The following is a 21,337-nucleotide window of genomic DNA, read 5'->3' on the forward strand; positions in this document are numbered from 1 at the left end:
CTTGAACTTCAAGAACTTTCGGAAATTCTTCACAAGATATGCCACATCTTTATCGACAACATCCTCATCCGATGAGTTGTGAGCTTCTACCTTCTCATTGATTGTCTTAAGAGCAAGGAATTTGCTCTTCCTTTGTGATGGCAATGACAACTCATATGTTTGAAGTGAGCCAATTAGTTCTTGAACTTTGATATCATCTAAGTCCTTGCTCTCTTCAATTGCAGTGACTTTTGCATGGAAGCTCTCTGGCAATGATCGAAGGATTTTCCTCACTATCTTTGAGTCCTCTGTCTTCTCACTCAAGTTAAACTTGCCAATAACCACCTTATTCAGTTTGCTATAGAATGAGTTGAATGACTTGTCATCACTCATTTTCAGCTCTTCAAACTGAATGGTCAGCATTTGCAACTTAGTATCCTTCACTTTCTTGGTTCCTTCATACGTGGTCTCTAATATATGCCATGCCTCTTTGGAAACTGTTACGTGAGAAATTCTACAAAACTCACCTAGAGAAACACCACGGAAAATTGCATTCAAAGCTTTACTATTAGCATTAGCTATCGCAAGGGCTGCCTTATCCCAAGTGGATTTAGCAGCCTCTAGCCTAGTCCATCCTACATCTACAACATCCCAAACAATTTCATCAATTGAACACAAGAATGCCCTCATCCGGACTTTCCAAAAGGCATAGTTGCTACCATCAAAATAAGGTAAAAGACATAGTTGCTACCACCAAAATATGGTGGAGCATTTAAAGATTGAGACCGGTCCATCTCAAACGGGGTCAAGGATCGCACTAAGGTAATTAAACCACAAAAAGTGCACCCACTCTGATACCAATTGAATGTTCAAATAGTGTGTAAAACACCTTGAACGTTTAGACCCCCAAATTACAAATTACCAATTCAAGCTTATTATCAAATAATGTATGTGCGGAATATGAAGATAAGCTAAAACAGAATTAATAAAACAATCTAAACCAAATAACATCACAATCACAGCAGAAATTAAATGGCAAAGATTAAGGGAAGAGAGATGCAAACACAAAGACAACACAACGATGTGTTATCGAAGAGGAAACCGAAGTCCTTGGCGTAAAACCTCTCCGCCACCCTCCAAGCGGTCAATAATCCACTAAAGAATGAAGTTGGGATACATGAACAGTAGAAGACCCTCCAAGCCTAATCTACCCAATGTACCTAAGCCCTCCAAGTTTCTTGCTCCAACGAGGTTACACTGAACCTTTGTCTTCGCTAGCTTACCAGATTCTGCTATATTCCATAGCATCAACCAATATCAATTGGTCCTTTCTTTACTGATTCCCAAGCACCAAAAAGCCTTCTCACAGATATGGGTATGGTGAGATAAGGATTTGGCTAAATGTACCTCTCAAGGATGTAACAATAGAGAGGGTGAGAGTAGAGAAATTTGGAGAAACAAGGATGAAGATTGTGGATAAGTTAATCTTGTTTTTCTCTAGGGTTTTTCTCTCAAAATTCTTTCTGGAAGCTCTCTACAATACGTGGGTATAAGGGGTATTTATACTAGTGTTTGTTTGGAATGCGAAATGTCAGTTTTTCCCAAACAGAGTGATCTGGCGACTTAGCCTCGTGACTTGACTGAGTCACGAGTCTGAGTAGCGAACTAACGGCCTGGCCAGACTAGAAGTTTTGTCTTGTAGTGCTCCAGTTGGCGTGACTCTTCAGCTTCACTGCATGCTTCACACGTGTGCCTCCTTTGGCAACTTGCTAGTCGCAAGCCAGTCGTGAGATCCAGTCTTAGACCCTACTGAGTGCACACTCTTAAGCTTTTTCTTCACACTCTCTCACACACTACTCTTACATGATTCCCACCTAAATACAGGGTTTCTAAATGCTGAATTACAAGCAAATTGGCATGGAATAAAACCAACAAAATGGTTGATTAAATTCAACCTTACATTATCCTTAAACAAAGTTATCAAAAATTTTCTAATTTTAAATTTTTTAAAAAAAAGTTATCAAAAATTTAAAATATGGGGTGCTTTTTAAGGGAGTATCATTAATTGTTTTTCTCTTAAATAAAAAGATAAAAGTTCCAAAAATTACCATTAAATAAAGTTATCAAAATTTTCTTTTTTCTTTTCAATAGGGTAATAATTGTTTTTTCTTTTCTTTCTTTTCTTTTTAATTTTAGTATGAATTCGCTGTACAAATGGTAGTTAGTGTCGCAAAAAAAAAAAAAAAACATTTTTTATTAATCCGTTAGACATGTCAGATATTTTCAACAAACAGATAATGGTAGGAACCAAATTGACATGACATTAAAAGGCCAGAGACCAAATTGATACAATTGAAATGTTTGAGACCAAATTGACATATGGTGTAAAGGATAGAGACCAATTACATAGTTTATCCTTTTTAATAAAAAAAGTTATCAAACATTTAAAATATCAAGTGCAATATAAAAAAAAAAAAATAAAAAAAAAAAAGTCATTCTATCGTGAGGGGAAGTGTTAGAAGCATGGTTTTAAAAACCAGACTGGTTAAAAAGCCAGAAAAAGAAAAAAGAGTGGTTCCCGATTTTATGGTCCGACCATGGTCAGATCGATGGTCGAACTAGTGATGCCATTAATATTTAATTAATAATTTTTAAATTATTTAAATAAATACATAATAAGTTTAAAACTAATTATTTTTAGTTAAAAATATATATAAATAATTTTATGTAATTTTTCACATATTATTAAGAATATTAAAAAAAATAAAAAATTATAACTAAATATTAACTTTAGAAAGTAATTATTCTTAAACCATTGAGATAATAATAAACAATAATCCTCCAATAAAACCAAAAATAGGTTCATAATTTCATTATATCCAAAACTAAATGTTCTAAATAAAGAAAGTTTAATGTTCATTTGGTAATATCATAAGAATTAAAAAAAAAAAAAAAGTGAATAAATGGATTTAATAAATCTTTCCCAAAAATCAATAGGATTTTTGGTTTTTCCTTTAATAAAGATGAATGTACCAAATTCCAAAAAAGAAAAAAGAAAAGAAAAGAGGCAATGTGTAATTATAAAAGGTGGTCAGCTATCCAACAGTCAAAAACTAGCTTGCCCTACTTTATTACACCATAAATACACACATATACTGTAACGACCCAAGGAAAAGCACTTGCCACATCTGTGCTATACCTCAAAATGACTAGTCACAATTGAAACTTTTGTAATTGTTAATAAAGCCCAAATCTACCAAGTAAATACCCGATGTGGGACTCATCACACACCCACACACATCACACAATCAATCAAATTGGGGTATCGCAATCTCCCTCACTTAAATCCCTAACATCCTCATTAGGGCCCACTTTGTGGGGTATTGTCTGCGAGCCCACACGGGATTACCGGGCCGGCTTTGATACCATATGTAACAACCCAAGGAAAAGCGCTAGCCACATCTGCGCTATACCTTAAAATGAATATTTACAATTGAGGCTCCTTGTAGTTGTTAATAAAAACCCAGATCTACCCAGTAAATACCCGATGTGGGACTCATCACACACCTGCACATATCACACAATCAATCAAATTAGAGTATCACATATACTCCATTGACTCCACCATGATATGCACTCCAAAAGAAAAGGTCTCAATATAATTTATTAAGGGTTTTAGCTTACTTCCTGTACTTTTTTAACTGGAAATGTCCTTTTGTTTTAAATATATAATGGTAAGTGGTAGTCAATTTTAATCTCCCTCTTTTATTTAGTTAGTGGATGATGTGGCAGTTTCTCATTAAAACTAAAGAAGATTCCAGTTAAAAAAGTACTGGAGGTAAACCAAGCTCATTTATTAAATTCTCTATCACCAATTCTTGATTCTCTCCCATATTTTTTTGATAAGTTTTTATTTTTTTTAGACCCCAAAATTTTAAATTATGGCTTAATTGCTTTTACTCTAACTTATTTAAGTGCAGAACAAGAATAAAACAAGCGCAATAAACCAGAACACTACTCTAAGTCATAAGCAAGTACAATAAGCAATAAATGCAAAGTTTAAAGAGTAGGGAAGAGAGATGCAAACACAAAGATAACTCCAAGACGTATTATCGAAGAGGAAACTGAAGTACTCAGCGAAAAACATCTCTGCAGCCCTTCAAGCCAAAATCGATCCACTAGTGAATAAGTTGGAGTACACTAATATCAAAAAGACCCTCCAAGCCTAATCCACCCAATGTACTTGAGCCCTCCAAGCTCTTGCTACCAATGTACTTCTCGAATTCTTCTCTTCACTAGTTATCCGAATCCCGCAATTCCACCCGATTGCATCCACCACTCTCTTCCAATGCTTCCCAAAGGCACCAAAACTTCTCTCAACACTCAGAATAGGTGAGGTAAGTGTTTGGGTTAAGAACCTCTCAAGTATATGTAGATGGAGAGGTGGGAGTAAATGGAAACTTTAGAGAAATGATGTAGAAGATTGTGGGTAAAACAATCTCTTACTCTCAAGTGTTTGGCTAGGGCTTCTCTCTCAAAAGTTTCTTGTAAATACTCCTTCTTACATTTCATGGGTAATGAGGGTATATATAGTGTTGGTAAAGAATGGGAAAAGTCACACTCAAAAAGCAACAAGAAGTGAGTTTTGCAGGTCACTCACGACTTGGCCTGAGTCGCGAGTCACTCGCAAAATCTAGCATGTCATGGATTCTTCAAATTCTAGCATGTGCTTCTCATGTACCTTGTTTCACAGGTCAGCAGTTGCGAGTCAGTCGCGAGCAAGTCGCGAAATCCACTTCTTCATAGATTCTTCACCAATTTCTCACACACAGCCCTTGCATAAAATCTCACAAAAATATAAGGAAATGATTGAACAGAATTACAATCAAATTTAACACAGAATTAAAGCCAACATAAACATAGTTGTAACACACAACTTTACAGAATATTTAGTTATTTAGTCCTAAGTTAAGGAAGACTAAAAGGAGGGTATTTATTAAAATTTTCCTTTCAATTTTATTTGACCAATCAGATTGGTTTAATATGTGCCAAATTAAATATTTGGCATTAGCCAAATTAAAGTGATGAAGGATGTAACTGGAGGTTTACTACCCCACAAATCAAATAGTCAAATAAAATATATATATATATATATATATATCTCCCAAAAATGAGCAACCTAACGTCTCCACCTCTCTGGCTCTCTCGGTTTCTCTTCCTAGCGTACTCTTTCTCTCTAAAAAACTAAAACACTGCATCTTGAAACTGAAACATCCCATAAAAAATTTTCCCAAAGCACTATTAAGTTCCAGATCTAGAAAAAAAGAAGAAGCAACATTTTGCTGCCCTCCCTTCATTGCCGCCCTAAGTTCCAAATCTGAAGGAAAAAAAAAAAGTTGACATTTTGCTGCAAAATTACTCCATTACAGAGCATCTTCACAATATCTGCAAAATCGATTCAATCGTACTAGTTTTCGGTTATTCCGGATAAACTAGCAGTTACCGGTTAAATATACTTTTTCTATTATTTTTGGCTTTTTTAAGAGAATTGGACTAGATTAGCTCCCTATTTCCGGTTGAACTGGTTCAATCGACTGGTCCAATCCGATTTTTAAAACTATGGTCAGAAGTATTTGGTTAAATGATTAAATTTATCATACCCGACTCGTTGTCATTCTTATTTCTATATCACATCTCAAAATCGATGGATATATTGTCATTCTTATTTCTATCTCATACTAAAATCCATAATGATATTCAGAATGTGAAAGAGATAGGCAATAAAGATTCATCCATATTGTTGATGTTGTTGTTGTTTTTATTTTTATATTTTTTTATAGTTGATAAATTAGAGAAAATTCATTAAAGAAACCATTTTTTAGTAAATTAAAGAAATTTTAAGACTTTTCAAGAGCCATGTAACTCAATTGGTTTGTACCTTCTAGTGTTTACATAACATCTAAGGTTCAAATCTCTCCTCTTGCGTTGTAACTATCAAATTATCAAAACAACAACAGCAATAATGATAAGAGAAGAAATTTTAAGACTTGGAAACACCTCCAAATACACTATGAATTACAAAACTAATTAGTTACTCCATCAAAATAGTCAGGGGAATTTGATTCCCCACTTTTAGCAAAGGATTTTGTTAAGGATTAGTTTCAAAATGCTCATTTTAACCATGATCAAGTTCTAACTATCCATTTCATAGCTTGTATTAACCCTCCTTAAGACTTAGTATGATCAGCATTGCCTTAACATTTCTTCGGATCCAAATATGGTACATGAAAGCATCCCTACTCAACTTGCATAAAACACCTCTAAAGCGATTAATCTTACTGCACACCATTATGTGCTCTGATATTATTTATTGAGGAGATAACACATAGAATTTTTCTTCAAAGAAGACTTCCATTCACACGTATATATCCAACACTTTTTTCAAAACTCTATTAAGTGGCATTTTTAATTCGATAGAAATATTATGTTGTAAACAGAATTATAAAAGAACTATAAAAAAATAATCAAATATTAACATTTGTAATGAGAAAAACATAAATACATAATTGAGTGGGGAACTAAAAATGTAGATGGTTTCTTTAAACTCAATCTTTTAAGGGTAAATTACATAATTAGTCCCTTTCTTTTACACCAAATGTCAATTTGGTCCATAACCTTTCAATTGTGTCAATTTGGTTCCTAACCTTCCAGTATTGTATCAATTTAATCTCTGCCATTATCCGTTGGATGAAAATTTTTGATGTGTCAAACTAAATAATAAAAATTAATTTTTCTTGCCACATCAACTACCAATTATATAGCCATCAACTATACAGCCACGTCAAATTTTTTATATTAAAAAAAAAAAGGTTTCTATTCCCACGTGAGTTTTAAAGTTCAGGGAAAATTCTAAAATTTCCACTTCTTCAATAGGCTTAACTTCATCTAAGATGTCAAATTTGACATAGGAAATATCAGTTGACGTTCTTTTAAAAATAAATTGTAACTTTCTTAAATCTATCATTTATTTGTTCTCTCTTCTGTATCTGTAACCACATAAAACCATTAAATCTAGAGGCAGAGTTTCACAATCAAATCTTAGAGAATTGAAAAAACAAAACATTTTTTTAAGGAAAAAGAAGAAACTGGTGGTGACTATGTAAAGCTTGCTGCCTAGGCTTCCAAATAGAAGCAAATCTTTGGCTTTGTCCAAAGCTTCCTTGAAAAAAATGAGAGCCTTAACAGTCTCTTCGAAGATTTTGACATTGATCTCTTCTAAATCTTTGAACAAAGGCTTCAAGAGCCTCAATGTCCTACTAAGATCGTGACACTGCCTTCTAAAAACGCATATGAAGTTTGAGATCTTGGGGATCTAGTCCACAATGCTGATATGATTGCCAAGTAGCACAACTATTTAGCCCTCCGTACAGAGTAGGAGTAGCTTTGCTTGGTGCCATTTTTTGTTTTCTAAGTTCTAAAATACTAGATAGACTTGTAATTTAGGTTAAGCACTGTATTTTTTTTAAACACACAGGTGAATAGAAATTTGGGGTTTTTAATTTGTCATGGTTGTACATTTGGGCATTAATGTGTAGGGAAAATCAATTTTTTATTATTCCATTTGACACGTCAGATTTTTCCATCCAAATGATAACGAAATGGACCAATTAGATATGACACTAAAATGTTAGGGACCAAATTTACACAATTAAAAAGTTAGGGACCAAATTGACATTTGGTGTAAAAGATAGGGACTAATTATGTAGTGTATCCATCTTTTTATTTGACAAATTAATCAGTTGAAAATTTTAAAAAGATAAGAAGTAAAAAAATATTGTTTCCATTCCTAAAACTTACCAAAAATTCATTTTCCATTCCTAAATTTTAAAAATTAATATTTTTATTTCTAAACTTTCCTTAAACTTAAAAAAGATTTGGTCTACCTTAAAAATAAATAAGAGTAATGTTATAGCCACAAACTATTTTACAATATTTTTACAAAATGTTGATGTGGCTAACCTCTTATTGGTTTTCATTTAGGCCTACCATTAATATGATTTTTTTATTTACTAATAATCACTCACCACATTAGCACTTTGTAAAATTTTTTGTAAAATAATTTGTATCTCTAGCATTGTTCAATAAATAAATAAAGTTAAGTCATCTGTTGATAGTTAAATTTGGTCCGAATAGATGATAACTATATATATATATATATATATATATATAAGATGGGTTCAAGTTACACCTGGTGTAACTCTTGTAAAGTTAGACCTGGTGTAACTTTTGTAAAGTTACACCTGGTGAAACTCTTATAAAATTACACATTTTTTATACCATAGATTTTTAAGAGATTTAACGGTTAAAAAAAGCATTATTAAATGTTATTACTTTCTACTTTATTACCTAATTAATACTAGCATTTTCTCTTTCCTTATTTATTATTGCTTTCCACTTGATCCAAATCTTTAAATTTGTGCCTATCATACGCTAAAGCAAAATATCCTTTTTTTTCCTTTTTTTTTTTCTTTTAATTTTTTAATTTCATGCTAAACTATCAGCGTTTTAACTTTTAAAAAGACATACAAACAAAAAAACGATATATGAATAAAATATCAATATATGGGTTGGGTTCAAGTTACATCTGGTGTAACTCTAGGTGATGTTATACCACTCAGTATTTTTTAATTGGATGCGAATATTGACAAATCCACCGTTAGATTACATTATCTTTGTATATTCTTCATGCTTACAAAATTTCAAGGTGATCAAAGATTAATAGCCATGTCATCGATCACTTGTTAAAATTCAAATTTTTGTAGTTTAAAATAATACATAAAAGACAAGTTTATAAATCAATGGTATATAACATCCGATTGATATGAAAATTGGCATGTATATTAAGAACATATAGAACATGTAATTCAACAATTAGATTTTCAAATATTAATTCAATAACAAGTTATTGGATGGTGTAATATTGCTTAGAGTTACACCATGTGTAACTTGCAACCAGCCATATATATATATATATATATATATACACACACTCTAGATCTCTTATTTGACGACAAAAAACTTTACAAATTAAGTCAACAATAACCGACAATAAGTAAAGTTATCTTTTTTTTAGAAACCTATGTAAAGATATCTATCTACGTAGAAAATAATTGGTCTGAATTAGGCATATATGATCATATAAGATTAATTATTTTTTACTCAATTTTTTTTTTTTTTTTGGAGAATCAATTTTTTACTTAAATTTGAATGGTTAAAAATAGTAAATATATGGGAAAATGACAAACTCTAACATATAGACGCCATAGTCTTTTGTACGTTACACTTTCAAATATTTTGTCCAAAAACCTTCTAAACAAAAATCTTTTCTCAAGGAAACAAATATATACATTGCACTTTCATCTTATCCATTATAATCACTATTTCAAGAGAGAACATTTTGCAGTGTCCATTTGTACTAAACACATTATGACCTATTTGTACTAAACACATTATGACCTAACACGTTTAGTTTTACCCATGTGTTATCAAGCCAAACTAATTCAAATATATCCAGAGTCATAAATTTTTTCAGGGGCCAAACTAAATATATATCACTTAAAATTTGTTCAATCTGCATATTCTCTGTTAAAATTTGTGAGGAAGAACTTTGATTCATGAGTGTCAACTAAGAGGGTTGCTAATTGCAGTAGAATGGCTTTGTCCTCAGTTTCTTGGTTTTGAATTTCCATGTTTTCTGTTAATAGGAAGGATGTGGTGTCATTGTCGAATGGTGTATTTGCCCATGTCTTATTTATATGGGAAAAGATTTGTCGGTCCTATCACATCCACAATCCGATCTTTGAGAAAGGAGCTTTATATGGTTCCCTATCATGAGATAGATTGGAATGAGGCTTGCAATCTTTGTGCAAAGGTAGGTAAAAATTATACCTTTTCTTCTCCTTTAAGTTTTCTACATTGAAATTTTACCCTTCCACACTATAATATTTTTTATTCTTTTTTCAAGCTCTTGCTGTTGCACAGAAAAATAATTCAAATACTAGGTTTCAAAGATACTTCAAAATAGCTGCGGTATCGGATTAATTGATATTGTCTAAGTAATAATGATTGTGTCAAGATTTAGAATTGTAATAAGATATTAATCAATACGGCAGAGTTTGGTCAGGCTCCCAGAGGGTCAACATCAAACCCATTTCTGTCCCAAACCCAAATTGTATCATGATTTCCTATTCAAAACCATTATCCATAGTATCAAAAAATGTGGAGTTCATAAACAAAAAATGTCACATCAATTACAGATATGTATCAAAACCCTATGGTGCCCAGAGTATCATTATTGCTTACTACAGTTTGCTAGCTTTTTAGCACTTTCCAATACCATCAAGGTTTTATTTTTATTTTTAATTAAAAAAAAATCACGTCTTAGGTTTGTTGTCTATTGAATATAAGCTAACTTATTTTTTGGGGCTATGTGAATGTAAGCTATGACTATTGCTCTTAAGTTTTACTAACATACCCTCTGAATTGGTCTGAAAAAAACAACTGAATTAGACAATGAGCTAATTTGGGTTCATAGATACGTTAATATGCGATAGAACATCTGGTTCAAAATAAGATTTAATATGCAACTTCTGTCATGTTTCACTGTCTCTGTTGATGCATACATGGGTTGCTTTACAAATATTGTTAGGAAGATCTATACTAACCCCATCCACTGGTTCAGGATATCCTCTGGGGATCTCTATAGTATGCCTATGGACCTGTTTTTATGCGTTGGCCTGCAAAAAGATTGAGGGAGAAGGCTCTACAAACTGTAATGCAGCATATCCACTATGAAGATGAAAATACTCGGTATATATGCATAGGGCCTGTCAATAAGGTAATTTTTTTAAAGATGTGAGAGAGAACTAGAGAGCAAAGTTTGACACTGTAAAATTTTAATTTGAAGCTATGAGGAAAAATGGTTGATAGTCATTCAAGCATAATATCAATTGAAGAGTTAGATTAATTAGCTTCTTTAGCTCTACACCTTCACTCAAAGGCACTCACTGTACTTGTTGGTAGTTCCATTGAGCTATTGGCCTTGTATTTTGTGGATGATGCAGGTGTTGAATATGCTTTGTTGTTGGGTGGAGGATCCAAACTCAGAGGCATTCAAATTACATCTTCCAAGAATCTTTGATTATTTGTGGATTGCTGAAGATGGCATGAAAATGCAGGTTCAGACATTTACTGTTTAACAGTTTTTAACTGACTTAACAAGCATCTCTCTCTCTCTCTCTCTCTCTCTCTCTCAGAGTATTCCCCCCACCCCTCCCCCCCCCCCCCCCCCCCCTCCTCTCTGTGGGGGGAAGCCCTTACTATTTTTTTAATTGTTCAATGAAGTATATAGAGCCCATGATTGGGTTTCACTACCTCAAATATTGAGAATTGTACATTGTGTGTTTGTATTAATTTTGATGTATGGTTATAATGGGAGTCAATCATGGGATACTTCTTTTGCTATTCAAGTGATTATATCAACTAACATTGCTGAAGAATATGGAGCAACTTTAAGAAAAGCACATGACTACATAAAGGATTCGCAGGTTCTCCTTTGCAGAATTTTTTTATTATTATATCTTAAAATTATTCTTTTCATATGTTCATGACCAATTGTGGTTTGCTTTGAAGGTCTTAGAAGATTGTCCTGGAGATCTAAATTTTTGGTATTGTCACATTTCAAAAGGTGCTAGGCCATTCTCAACTGCAGATCATGGATGGCCTATTTCTGATTACACTGCAGAAGGATTGAAGGTCAAGTTAGAACAAACAGTTCCATTCTATATAATGGAAAAAATTTATGATATCTATTTCTTTGTGCAGGCTGTTTTATTACTATAAACATTCCCATCAGAAACAGTTGGGAAGTCGTTAGATGTGAAGCAGTTATATGATGCTGTAAATGTTCTCCTTTCCTTACAGGTAATTGTTAGATATGTTGCATTTTTAGAAGCTCAAAGTTGGAATCTGACATAGCAAGTTTTAAAAAAAAAAAATGTTAACAGATTGAAAAAAGACATTATAGTTTACTCTCATGATTCTTGTAATTGACTTGTTTAACTCAAGGCTTTGTTCATCTGGGTAGAAGTGACTAGAGTAATTTATAATATGTAAATTTCCCTCCCTGATGGCAGCTAATTGTGCCTTCAGCTTGGGCTTGCTTAACTATTTAAGTATTTAAAGAATGTAAGTGTTGGCAGTACTGAACTCTGAACATCCAAGGATTTATCATTGATTCACAAATGATGAAAATATTAACCTGAACTTTTATTGTCTGATTTTCTCTGAAAAATGTAGACATTACTCTGAAGTTCATAATTCTCATATGTTCTTTTTTATTGGGATAGATATCTTCAGAAGATAATAGTGGAAGAGGAAAAGAAATTCCTCCAACAAAGGATGTAGTTTGTCTACTCTATAGTTTTTCTTACACATATCTTAACGTCATGAATGCTTTAAAAAGTCTTGGTTGATTGGATTAGATGATATGCAGAGTATTAAATTTGGTTATAAGCATGTTGGGGTTTTTTTTTTTTTTTTAATGTTTTATTACTCTTTCCAGAATCATACATCTGAAGTTGTGAAGTAAACGTAGAATAGAATGTGGCACTTTGAAGCTTTGAAGTTTTATGTAATTCTTAAAAGAAAGAGTTCTGTATACGAACATTTCTGCATGATATGTGCACCTGACTTTATTGTTCTTCCATTTTGTTGTGATTTTTTTTTTTTTTTTTTTTTTGTTTAGTTTGCTTGTCTCTGGTATTGCTAGCAGATTAGTTTTGCAATTCAGTAGCTGGTGAGTTATAAACATTCTAATGGATGTTCTTAGATCACTGCAGAATACTGATGGTGGCTTTGCAACTTATGAATTAACTACATCCTACCAGTGGTTGGAGGTAACTATTATAACTTCTTAAGGCTTCTTTCTTTTACTTTTACCTTTAGTTTTAAATAATTCTTCTTACCATGAATTTGCTATGTCTTGAAAGTTTGAATTATTGCCAAGTACCCCCTTATTAAGAGCTTCATGACTAAGCTGGCCCTGTTCTCCCAGTGATATTTGAACTCAAATACAATGAATGTTTAGGCTTAGCCTTCACTTAGAAAAAAATTATAAATTACTTGTGAATTGTTTTTCCTCGTTTATGTTCTTAGACAGATATTATATAACTCAGCCCTAGAATCTTTTGTGACTTTTGGCTGCACCAATATTGTGATTCATACTAATCCATTGGAAGAAAACCATCAGTGTTTGGAATGACACTTTAATTCCACCTTGAATTTCATTGTATGGAAACCCCTTGAATTGAGATGGCTAAAATACCTTAGGAATTTTTAGTTCAGAAAAATAACATTGATTCACAAACTTTAAAAAAGCTGAATTTTCACTGAGATGAGATACTTCCAGAATCATACATCTGAAGTTGTGAAGTAAACGTAGAATAGAATGTGGCACTTTGAAGCTTTGAAGTTTTATGTAATTCTTAAAAGAAAGAGTTCTGTATACGAACATTTCTGCATGATATGTGCACCTGACTTTATTGTTCTTCCATTTTGTTGTGATATTTTTTTTTTGTTTAGTTTGCTTGTCTCTGGTATTTTTAGCAGATTAGTTTTGCCGTGTGACATCCCGGTCACCAGTCATTCTGTGCTTATACAGGAGCTTTACTCCAATATGCATGGAATTGATCGTTCTATACCTCACTTCTTCACTCGCATTCAAGGTACGCCAGTGGTGGAGCCACGTTGGGACCCAAGGGGGCCTTGGCCCCTCCAAAATATTTGAAAAAATTAGTACATATATACTAGAGTTATTTTAATAAAGAAATACTATATTCACAATATTTTTACAATAAATCTTAAGTGGTAAGTTATTATTGGCTGTTACGTGTGTGCAAAAAAGTAATTTAGTTGTGGATTAAAATTAGAACTAATAATAACTTACCACTTAGGATTTATTGTGAAATTGTTGTAAAAATATTGTAGAGGTAGCACTTAAATAATTTTCCTCCACACATAATCATGTGTGTAATTAAAATACATCCTGCAAAAGCAGTTGTGTAGTTGTGTAGGCTACTCTCACTTTCTCATATTTTTATTTGTTCTTAAAATATTAAAATAATCAATGTATCATAACATCATAAATGTACATGATTAAAATATATTATTTTTATCATTTTATTTATATATAAAATAATATAACATGTATTTGATTGTAGTTATAGCTATTTTTTTTTTATACTGAAATTTGAATGATTGTTTGTCTTTTATTTAAAAATCTTTAAATTATTAGCATTTTTAAAAATTTTAGTAATTATATTTAATGGGTGATAATTTAATTTGAAAAATCTAGGTTCATGGACAAGTTTAGGAGTTGGTAATTTAGAAATAATACACTTTTGGGTTTTTATTATTAAATTGTATGTACATTACTGTTAGTATGGATATAATTAATATATACACAGAAATAATTAATTGTCTAATTTTATGTTTGGCCCCCCCAAATATAAATTCCTAGCTTCGCCACTGAGGTACGCGCTTTCCTGTCATACCGCAACTTGTTGCGAATGTGCTTCGAGTTCCTAGGGTAGAATTTCCTTACTACCCTAGTTGTGAGTGTTTGAGGATTATGTCCAAGGATGAGCTCATGTCTGCTTTCTGCGAGCGCCCTTCTGATTGGGGTGATCATCAATTTACCCCATTTAAGCCCTTTGCTAAAGATCCTAGATTCTTGAACATGGTGATGACTTTTGTTTTGCACCCACTCTCTCACTATAACTCCATCACAGAGTCTCGTTCTCGGTTTTTGTTATCCCTTCTTAAGCATCTTACTATAGACTTTCCCTTCTCATTTTCATTCTTTTCATTATAGATGTTCATCAGGATTCGGCGTCCGGTGATAAGCTCATCTTTCCTTCCGCTATTACGAGAATTTTACACCATTTTTCCGTCCCTTTTCCAGCATCCGACCATTTTTCTTTTATGTGTGCCATATATGCCCGCTACCGTTAAACGTAATTATTATTCATAAGTTTTTTTTTTTTTTGAGGAAAGATTGTTATTCATAACTGAAGTGGTATGATGTGATTAAAGTAATATCATTTCTATATGATTTCATTACTAACATTACTTTAATTAATATTAATTATAATATATCATTTTAAAAATTGCAAAAAATATTTGTATTCTTAGATTTATTGTTCGCCATCATCAATTGAAAGTGCAATTCTTGTCGGTGAGATCAAATGTGAAGTCCTTGAGTCAGATGGGTGGAGTACTAGATGGCTGAGAGTAGAGAGGTGAGAAGAGAATATGGATTAGGGATGTTAGATGTTACCACCGGGCCTTGTGGCCCAAGTGGTACCTGGTTTACCATGAAACTGGTAGCTCGGGGGTTCGAGCCCCTGCAATAAACAATTACCTAGCAAAAAAAAAAATAAAAAGGGATGTTAGATGTTGGTGAAGTTGTTAATTTGGTTACAAATTTTTGCTATCCATGTGAGAATAGTGTGAATTTGCTAACTATACTCATGTTCAGTGTTGGTGTGGCATGTTATCACCAGTATTTCGACTGTTGGGAGACATTACTTAGTGAACCATGACCCACCTGCATGACTCATGAGTAAGACAGAAGTCTACATTTCTCTGCTTCACTCTACAATCATAGTACATTTGCCTTTGATATTATTGCTGTTGACTGATTATCTCTGCAATACAAAAAAAAAATATATATATATGTGGCTCCTACTCCCAGGAAAAATGTGGAATAATTTAAAAATGAGTCTGGTTAATGTGTGCCACATTAGCAAAATCCTTTAAAAATAGACCTGTGATGTTACCTATTGTTGTATTGCAGCCGCTCATCACTGATGGCGATAGACTAATATTCGAGCAACTGCATTAGCTCATGTAAAATTTTGCAAAATATAAAAAGTAGTCAATTTTACACATTTTGAGCAAAAATAAAAAAACTCACATCAGTGGATGTAAAATTGTGCATAAATACACAAGTACTACAATATACGTGTATATATGCACCGTTACTATAGCTTGTGCATTTAATATTTTAGTATTTTTTGATAGTATTGGGTATGTGAGAGAGAGGGGTAGTGAGTGAGGAAATAATAAAAAATTGTAAAAGAATACATATTTTATTGAATAAATGTATAGAATAGATAGACTGGCGTGGATTTATAAAAATGGATGTCTAAAATAGAAAAAATAGTCTTTTTTGTGCAAAATTAACTGAAAGTTTGCATGAGCTAATGCGGTTGCTCTTGGAGCTTAGTTATAGTGCTGGATGTTTTGCTTTTAGTAATGGACAACCCCTATTGCCTAATTATTCATATTACTAGTGCTGTAACCATTAAAGCTGAGCAGAGGTGACATGATTATTTCACTTAGTTATGCACTGATGTTCTTTTAACATACATTTACAACAAAAGCATGCTTGGGCCGAGTGGCTTTCTTTTCCAGAGAAGTGTTTCTCTAAAAAGCGGTGGCACTATGCTTCTAGTTCTAGTTCTAGGCCACAATGACAAATTAAAATTGAAGGGCATCAAACTCTCATCAACCAAGCTGACTGGTCCCTATCTATATCTTATGGGAAGCGGCACCAACAGCACTTGAATTTTAGTTGTATAAGCTTGCAAGTCCACACAAAAGCACAACAAACGTGAACCAAGCAACTTGCTTATTGATGATTATTAAATACTAACACTTCTTTCAGCTGCAATACTATCTTAGGATATCAATCATCAAAGAAGTGAAATTTAACAAAAGCACTGCTTATACAAATCAATTTTGCCGCAAATACAAGCATCTGCTTGGATGGAGATAAACATCATTCACATTCAAAATAAAAATTGAGAAAGAATAATTTACAGATACACATAAAAGCAATTGCCCAGTTTCTTGTTCATGCATAAGTGCTTGACATCCAAGGCATGCTACATTCATCATGTTGAATGGAGCATCATCTATCAGTTTTTGTTGCATCCATGAACTGAGAATAGAGTTCTATATACAAGGTCAATGATTCAGGATGAATAAAAAAGGGAGCTTCGTTATTCTGGCATATTGAGCTTTGCCTGTGGAGCTTCATCAATCAGCTATCTTGTGCCAAATTGTAAGACAAGGCTATCTGGGGAGCAACCCTGCTTAACAATTTTCACCAGTATAAAATTTACTTCTCCAACAGGTTTAGACCACAAAATTTTAAAAACAAGGTTAGGGATTCAGGACAAAAGAAAGCAAATAGAAAAAACAATATTTATGAGCAAATTGAGGAAACTCTAGTTAAACATGATTAACTTGAGAGAGTGTAGAAGTCACAATAAACCAATTAGAAATTCAGTTCACTTCCAATAATGTTGTTCTGGGTAAAGAGATTATGCAATTGTTACCTAATCCAACTAATGAAGCCAATGAATTGATAATAACTTCATCCCTACTGGCAGCCACTTCTCATACTTTGCACTCTTTCATGCTGAGAAAGAATTTGGCTCTGATACAGAACAAGCATAAGATACTGACTAAGAAACTTGAAAAATAGCAAGTACCTAACCCTATAACATTAAGACTACAAAATTAGCAATTATAGATTTTAGTTATGAGAGCTTCCCTCTTTCTTCTAAAAAAATGTTACCTAAATAAAATAAAATAAAAGGTTTCAACTATTCAAAATCATAGATGGAAAACTAAATAAAGGTACCACTGAAAAATACCTAGTTTGTTTTTCATATGTTATCAAACTAGATGGACTATTAAAGAAACTAGCATTCCAGGTTAACCTTGCTGCTGCTGCATCTTGAAATTGATATTGGGCCTTTTTACAAACACTTCCTTCTGATTATGTTTAGATTGGATGAGGCCGAATGAGGACGGAACATTTGTGCATGATGTTCTTGAATGAATTCAAAATATTCCTGGGCCCATAAAGGCTGGAGATAGAAGTTACTGACCTTGGATTATAAAGCAAATGTAACAGCATCACAAGAAGAAAAGAAACATAAAAGTACCTGTAGGTGAATTAGAATTGAAGAGCCCAGATTGAACCAATGTAACATGAATTCAATGCCTTAATCTCTTTTTCTTCACCTATTGATTTCAACTTCAGGTATGTTCAAATTCAAAATTTCATTCCAAAATTGTGTAACAATCAAACCAATGGTAAGAAACAGGGGTCATCCCACTCTTCCCCCTCTACCAAGGCACAAAACTATTCAATCACCAGGACAAGAAATCTATATGCTTCTATATTCAACCTCCTAAATCCACAACATAAAACATTGATAATTGGCAAAGTAGATAGTATACTAAACCCCAAAAACTAAAGCTAGAAATTTATAAATTGATAATTACTGACCTTGTGATTAGTGATTACTTGGAAGAACTTTTCATCTTTACGATTGGAATTTCTTGCCGCCGCCGGGGGGTGGGAGAGGAAATCATTTACCCCCACATAATTTTCCTACAATGAAATCAAAGGTTCTTACATTTGCATAAGGACTGATAATTTTGAAATGTTGCCAAATGGAAGCTAGTGACAACCAATTCACCACGTTGTAGGCTACTAGATTTAATATTCTAGTCTAACTAAAATGGGGTGCCTTAAGCAGTTTTTAAATTACTTTATAGGTCTTACCATAGCTGAGAGCAAAACAAAGGAAATTATAGCCAAGGCATAAAGTTAGAATTAGTTGCTACACAAATACTCCTCAGTTCTTTTGTGTACTAACTTTCAATGGTGATCTGTGCACACTTGTCAGGCATGGAAACAACAAATTCAACACCAAAGCAAGGCAATACATCCTCGTATCTATACCTTAAATTTTTTAGCAGCATAGTTTTGTCCTGGATTAGCTTATTTCCAAATTCTCCAACAACTCCTTCAGGTAAAAGGGTGACTCAGGAATCAAGCAACAATCCACATCACAATTAGCATACATTGCCATGAATCCTGCACGAAATTATTTCAGCTACAAGATTTAGGTGAGGCTGATTTAAGTTCTCTTTATAAATTGGCTGTTTTGATTAAGAAGAATTAATGGAAGAGAAATGTGTTGGAAAGATATAAGACCATTAATTGGAAAGAAATAAGACCATTAATGAGAATAGTAATTGACCTATGTTCTTAGCTACCAGATGGCTGTGCTCCACTCAGCACCCTGGATTGACCAATGATGATCCTTTAAGGATTCTTGACAATTGTTCACATATAAGTAAACAAGACCAAAGAAAACAGTGGAAGAGGTTACAACTGAAATATTTAAATATTAAAGAACAAAATTATAGTACCATTGATAGCCAACAAGGCTTCTAGACTTTCTGCTTCATTTTTGGACAACACATCTTTTCCCAATCCTTTGGACTAGGTTCAAACAATCTGCTTGCTGCTCAATAGTAGGCTGGCTTGTAGTGGGAAAATCACCATTTCTTTTGGGGGTGAGGCTCTCAATATGTCAAAGTTAATTTGTCACTTGTATCTTATGCCGAATTCATTAAGTCTCGATATGAAGATTCCCAACAAGGATGTACAATTGCTGCAGTTGCTAGGTGATGTATGAATATGGGTGTTTTTTGTGGATTAAGGATGCAACTCTAGGTAAGTCATTAAAGAACAATGAAATGCAAATGATGAGGATCCTCCGATAAACATCATGATTTTTCAACGAGCAGATTATACTATGAAACAATCTCTGTAATTAATTTCATATATACTTCATTAATCAACAGTAAAAACAGAAAATAAAGTAAGAGGAAATAAATTCCAATTTCAAATCTTTTATTCTTTCAGATTCAAGAATACAAAGAATGAAGTTCAATTGGCAGGATTATTTTACTGAACAAAACTGGGATATTCAGTGTTCGTGAATATGTGAGAAAACACACTGTATTATCAATTACAATAAGATTTGGAATACATAAAAAACACGAACCCGAAAAATTTGGTGATTGAGATGGTTCATCTCTCATCATCCTCCAACTACAGGCCCAAAAGAATAGCATAACCTGCTCAGTGGAAATGGATTGATATACATAATTAGTGGAATGGAAGTACAAAATAGAACTTAGAATTAACTGGATGAGGCCAAAAGCTTTATAGCTAAGTGGCATAACCTGCTCTCCTTTAATAGGAGAACCAATGTTCAAAACACCCCTCCCCCATTGTTATACATATCAAATTATCAAAAACAAAATTGGATAAGAGTTGGAGGTCACTAAATTTCCATCTATTTACTCAATCTAATAAACAAACTGGGAGTTGATATATTTGAAAAAAAATAAAATAAAAGAAGACAAACAAGGAAGGAGAGTTACCGTTGAATGTCAGTCTGAATCAAATTGGATGTTAATTGTCTCTTTGCACATATTTGTAATCAATTTTCATTTTTTGGGATGTGAGAAATCTTTGGCCAGTCCTCTCCGGTCCCTTTTTCGCAACGTTCATGGAGAAGTGGACAGTAGTAGATCAACAATTCCTTCAAGTGGCATTATTATTATAATATTTGTAACAAGGGCAAAACTTAGATACAGTATGAAAGTATTCTTGGACTAGTAAAAAGCATTGATCTTTCGAGCAATAAATTGACTGGGGAAATTCCTAGAGAAATCATGGAACTTAATGGATTGATTTCTTTGAATCTCTCAAGAAATCTTTTAACTGGAAGAATCCCTTCAGAGATTGGTTTGTTAGAGTCATTAAATTCCCTAGATCTATCAAAGAACCAGTTGTGTGGTGGAATTCCTTCAAGCATTTCTCAAATTAATTCTCTAAGTTTCTTGAACTTGTCGAACAATAACTTGTCAGGTGAAATTCCAACTGGTCCTCAACTTAATACCTTCAGTGCCACTTCATATGAAATGAACCCAAATCTTTGTGGATTTCCACTTCCAAACAAATGTTTAGGAGAAGAAATGACTCAAAACTCAGTTGAGAATAGAGGCAGTGAACGTGCTAGCATACAAGAGGAGGAAGATGGGTTTATAACAATGGGGTTTTATGTTAGTATGGCCCTCGGAGTTGTTGTTGGTTTTTGGGGAGTTTTTGGCACATTACTACTAAACAAGTCATGGCGGTTCTCCTATTTCAAGTTCTTGGACATTGTCAAAGATAAGATATATGTGACGGGCAGTGAATATGAATAAATTACGGCGGCAGCTTCAAACATAATTGGTAATACTAATTGTTTCTCTATTATGTTAATCACTATTGTTATCATGAACATCATTCTATTTCTCTATTATGTTAATAGTATGTAGAAATAGAATGATGTTCATGATAACAATAGTGATT

General features: G+C 33.1%; 2 protein-coding genes and 2 long non-coding RNA genes across 4 annotated transcripts; 3 read left to right on the forward strand and 1 right to left on the reverse strand.

Moving 5' to 3' along the window:
* Positions 1-10,669: 10,669 nt before the first annotated feature.
* Positions 10,670-11,264, forward strand: LOC126703391 (cycloartenol synthase-like). Its single transcript, XM_050402349.1, has 2 exons — positions 10,670-10,876; positions 11,103-11,264. The coding sequence occupies exons 1-2, from the start codon at positions 10,766-10,768 to the stop codon at positions 11,235-11,237; spliced, it is 246 nt and encodes an 81-aa protein (XP_050258306.1). The 5' UTR covers positions 10,670-10,765; the 3' UTR covers positions 11,238-11,264.
* Positions 11,265-11,421: 157 nt separating this feature from the next.
* On the forward strand, positions 11,422-13,599 carry LOC126703392 (uncharacterized). Its single transcript, XR_007648042.1, has 3 exons — positions 11,422-11,585; positions 11,671-11,961; positions 12,879-13,599. It is a non-coding gene; the product is annotated as an uncharacterized LOC126703392 (long non-coding RNA).
* Positions 13,600-16,717: 3,118 nt separating this feature from the next.
* On the reverse strand, positions 16,718-18,859 carry LOC126703558 (uncharacterized). The gene is made up of 2 exons (XR_007648126.1): positions 18,407-18,859; positions 16,718-18,308 (listed from the first exon to the last, which is right to left on the reverse strand). It is a non-coding gene; the product is annotated as an uncharacterized LOC126703558 (long non-coding RNA).
* A 1,714-nt stretch (positions 18,860-20,573) lies between these two features.
* LOC126703881 (receptor-like protein EIX2) lies at positions 20,574-21,189 on the forward strand. The gene has a single exon (XM_050402942.1). It carries the CDS (start codon positions 20,656-20,658, stop codon positions 21,187-21,189), a length of 534 nt encoding a protein of 177 aa, XP_050258899.1. The 5' UTR covers positions 20,574-20,655.
* Positions 21,190-21,337: the final 148 nt, after the last annotated feature.

This window comes from Quercus robur, chromosome 10 (assembly GCF_932294415.1).
Source record: "Quercus robur chromosome 10, dhQueRobu3.1, whole genome shotgun sequence".
In the NCBI taxonomy this organism is placed as follows: Eukaryota; Viridiplantae; Streptophyta; class Magnoliopsida; order Fagales; family Fagaceae; genus Quercus; species Quercus robur.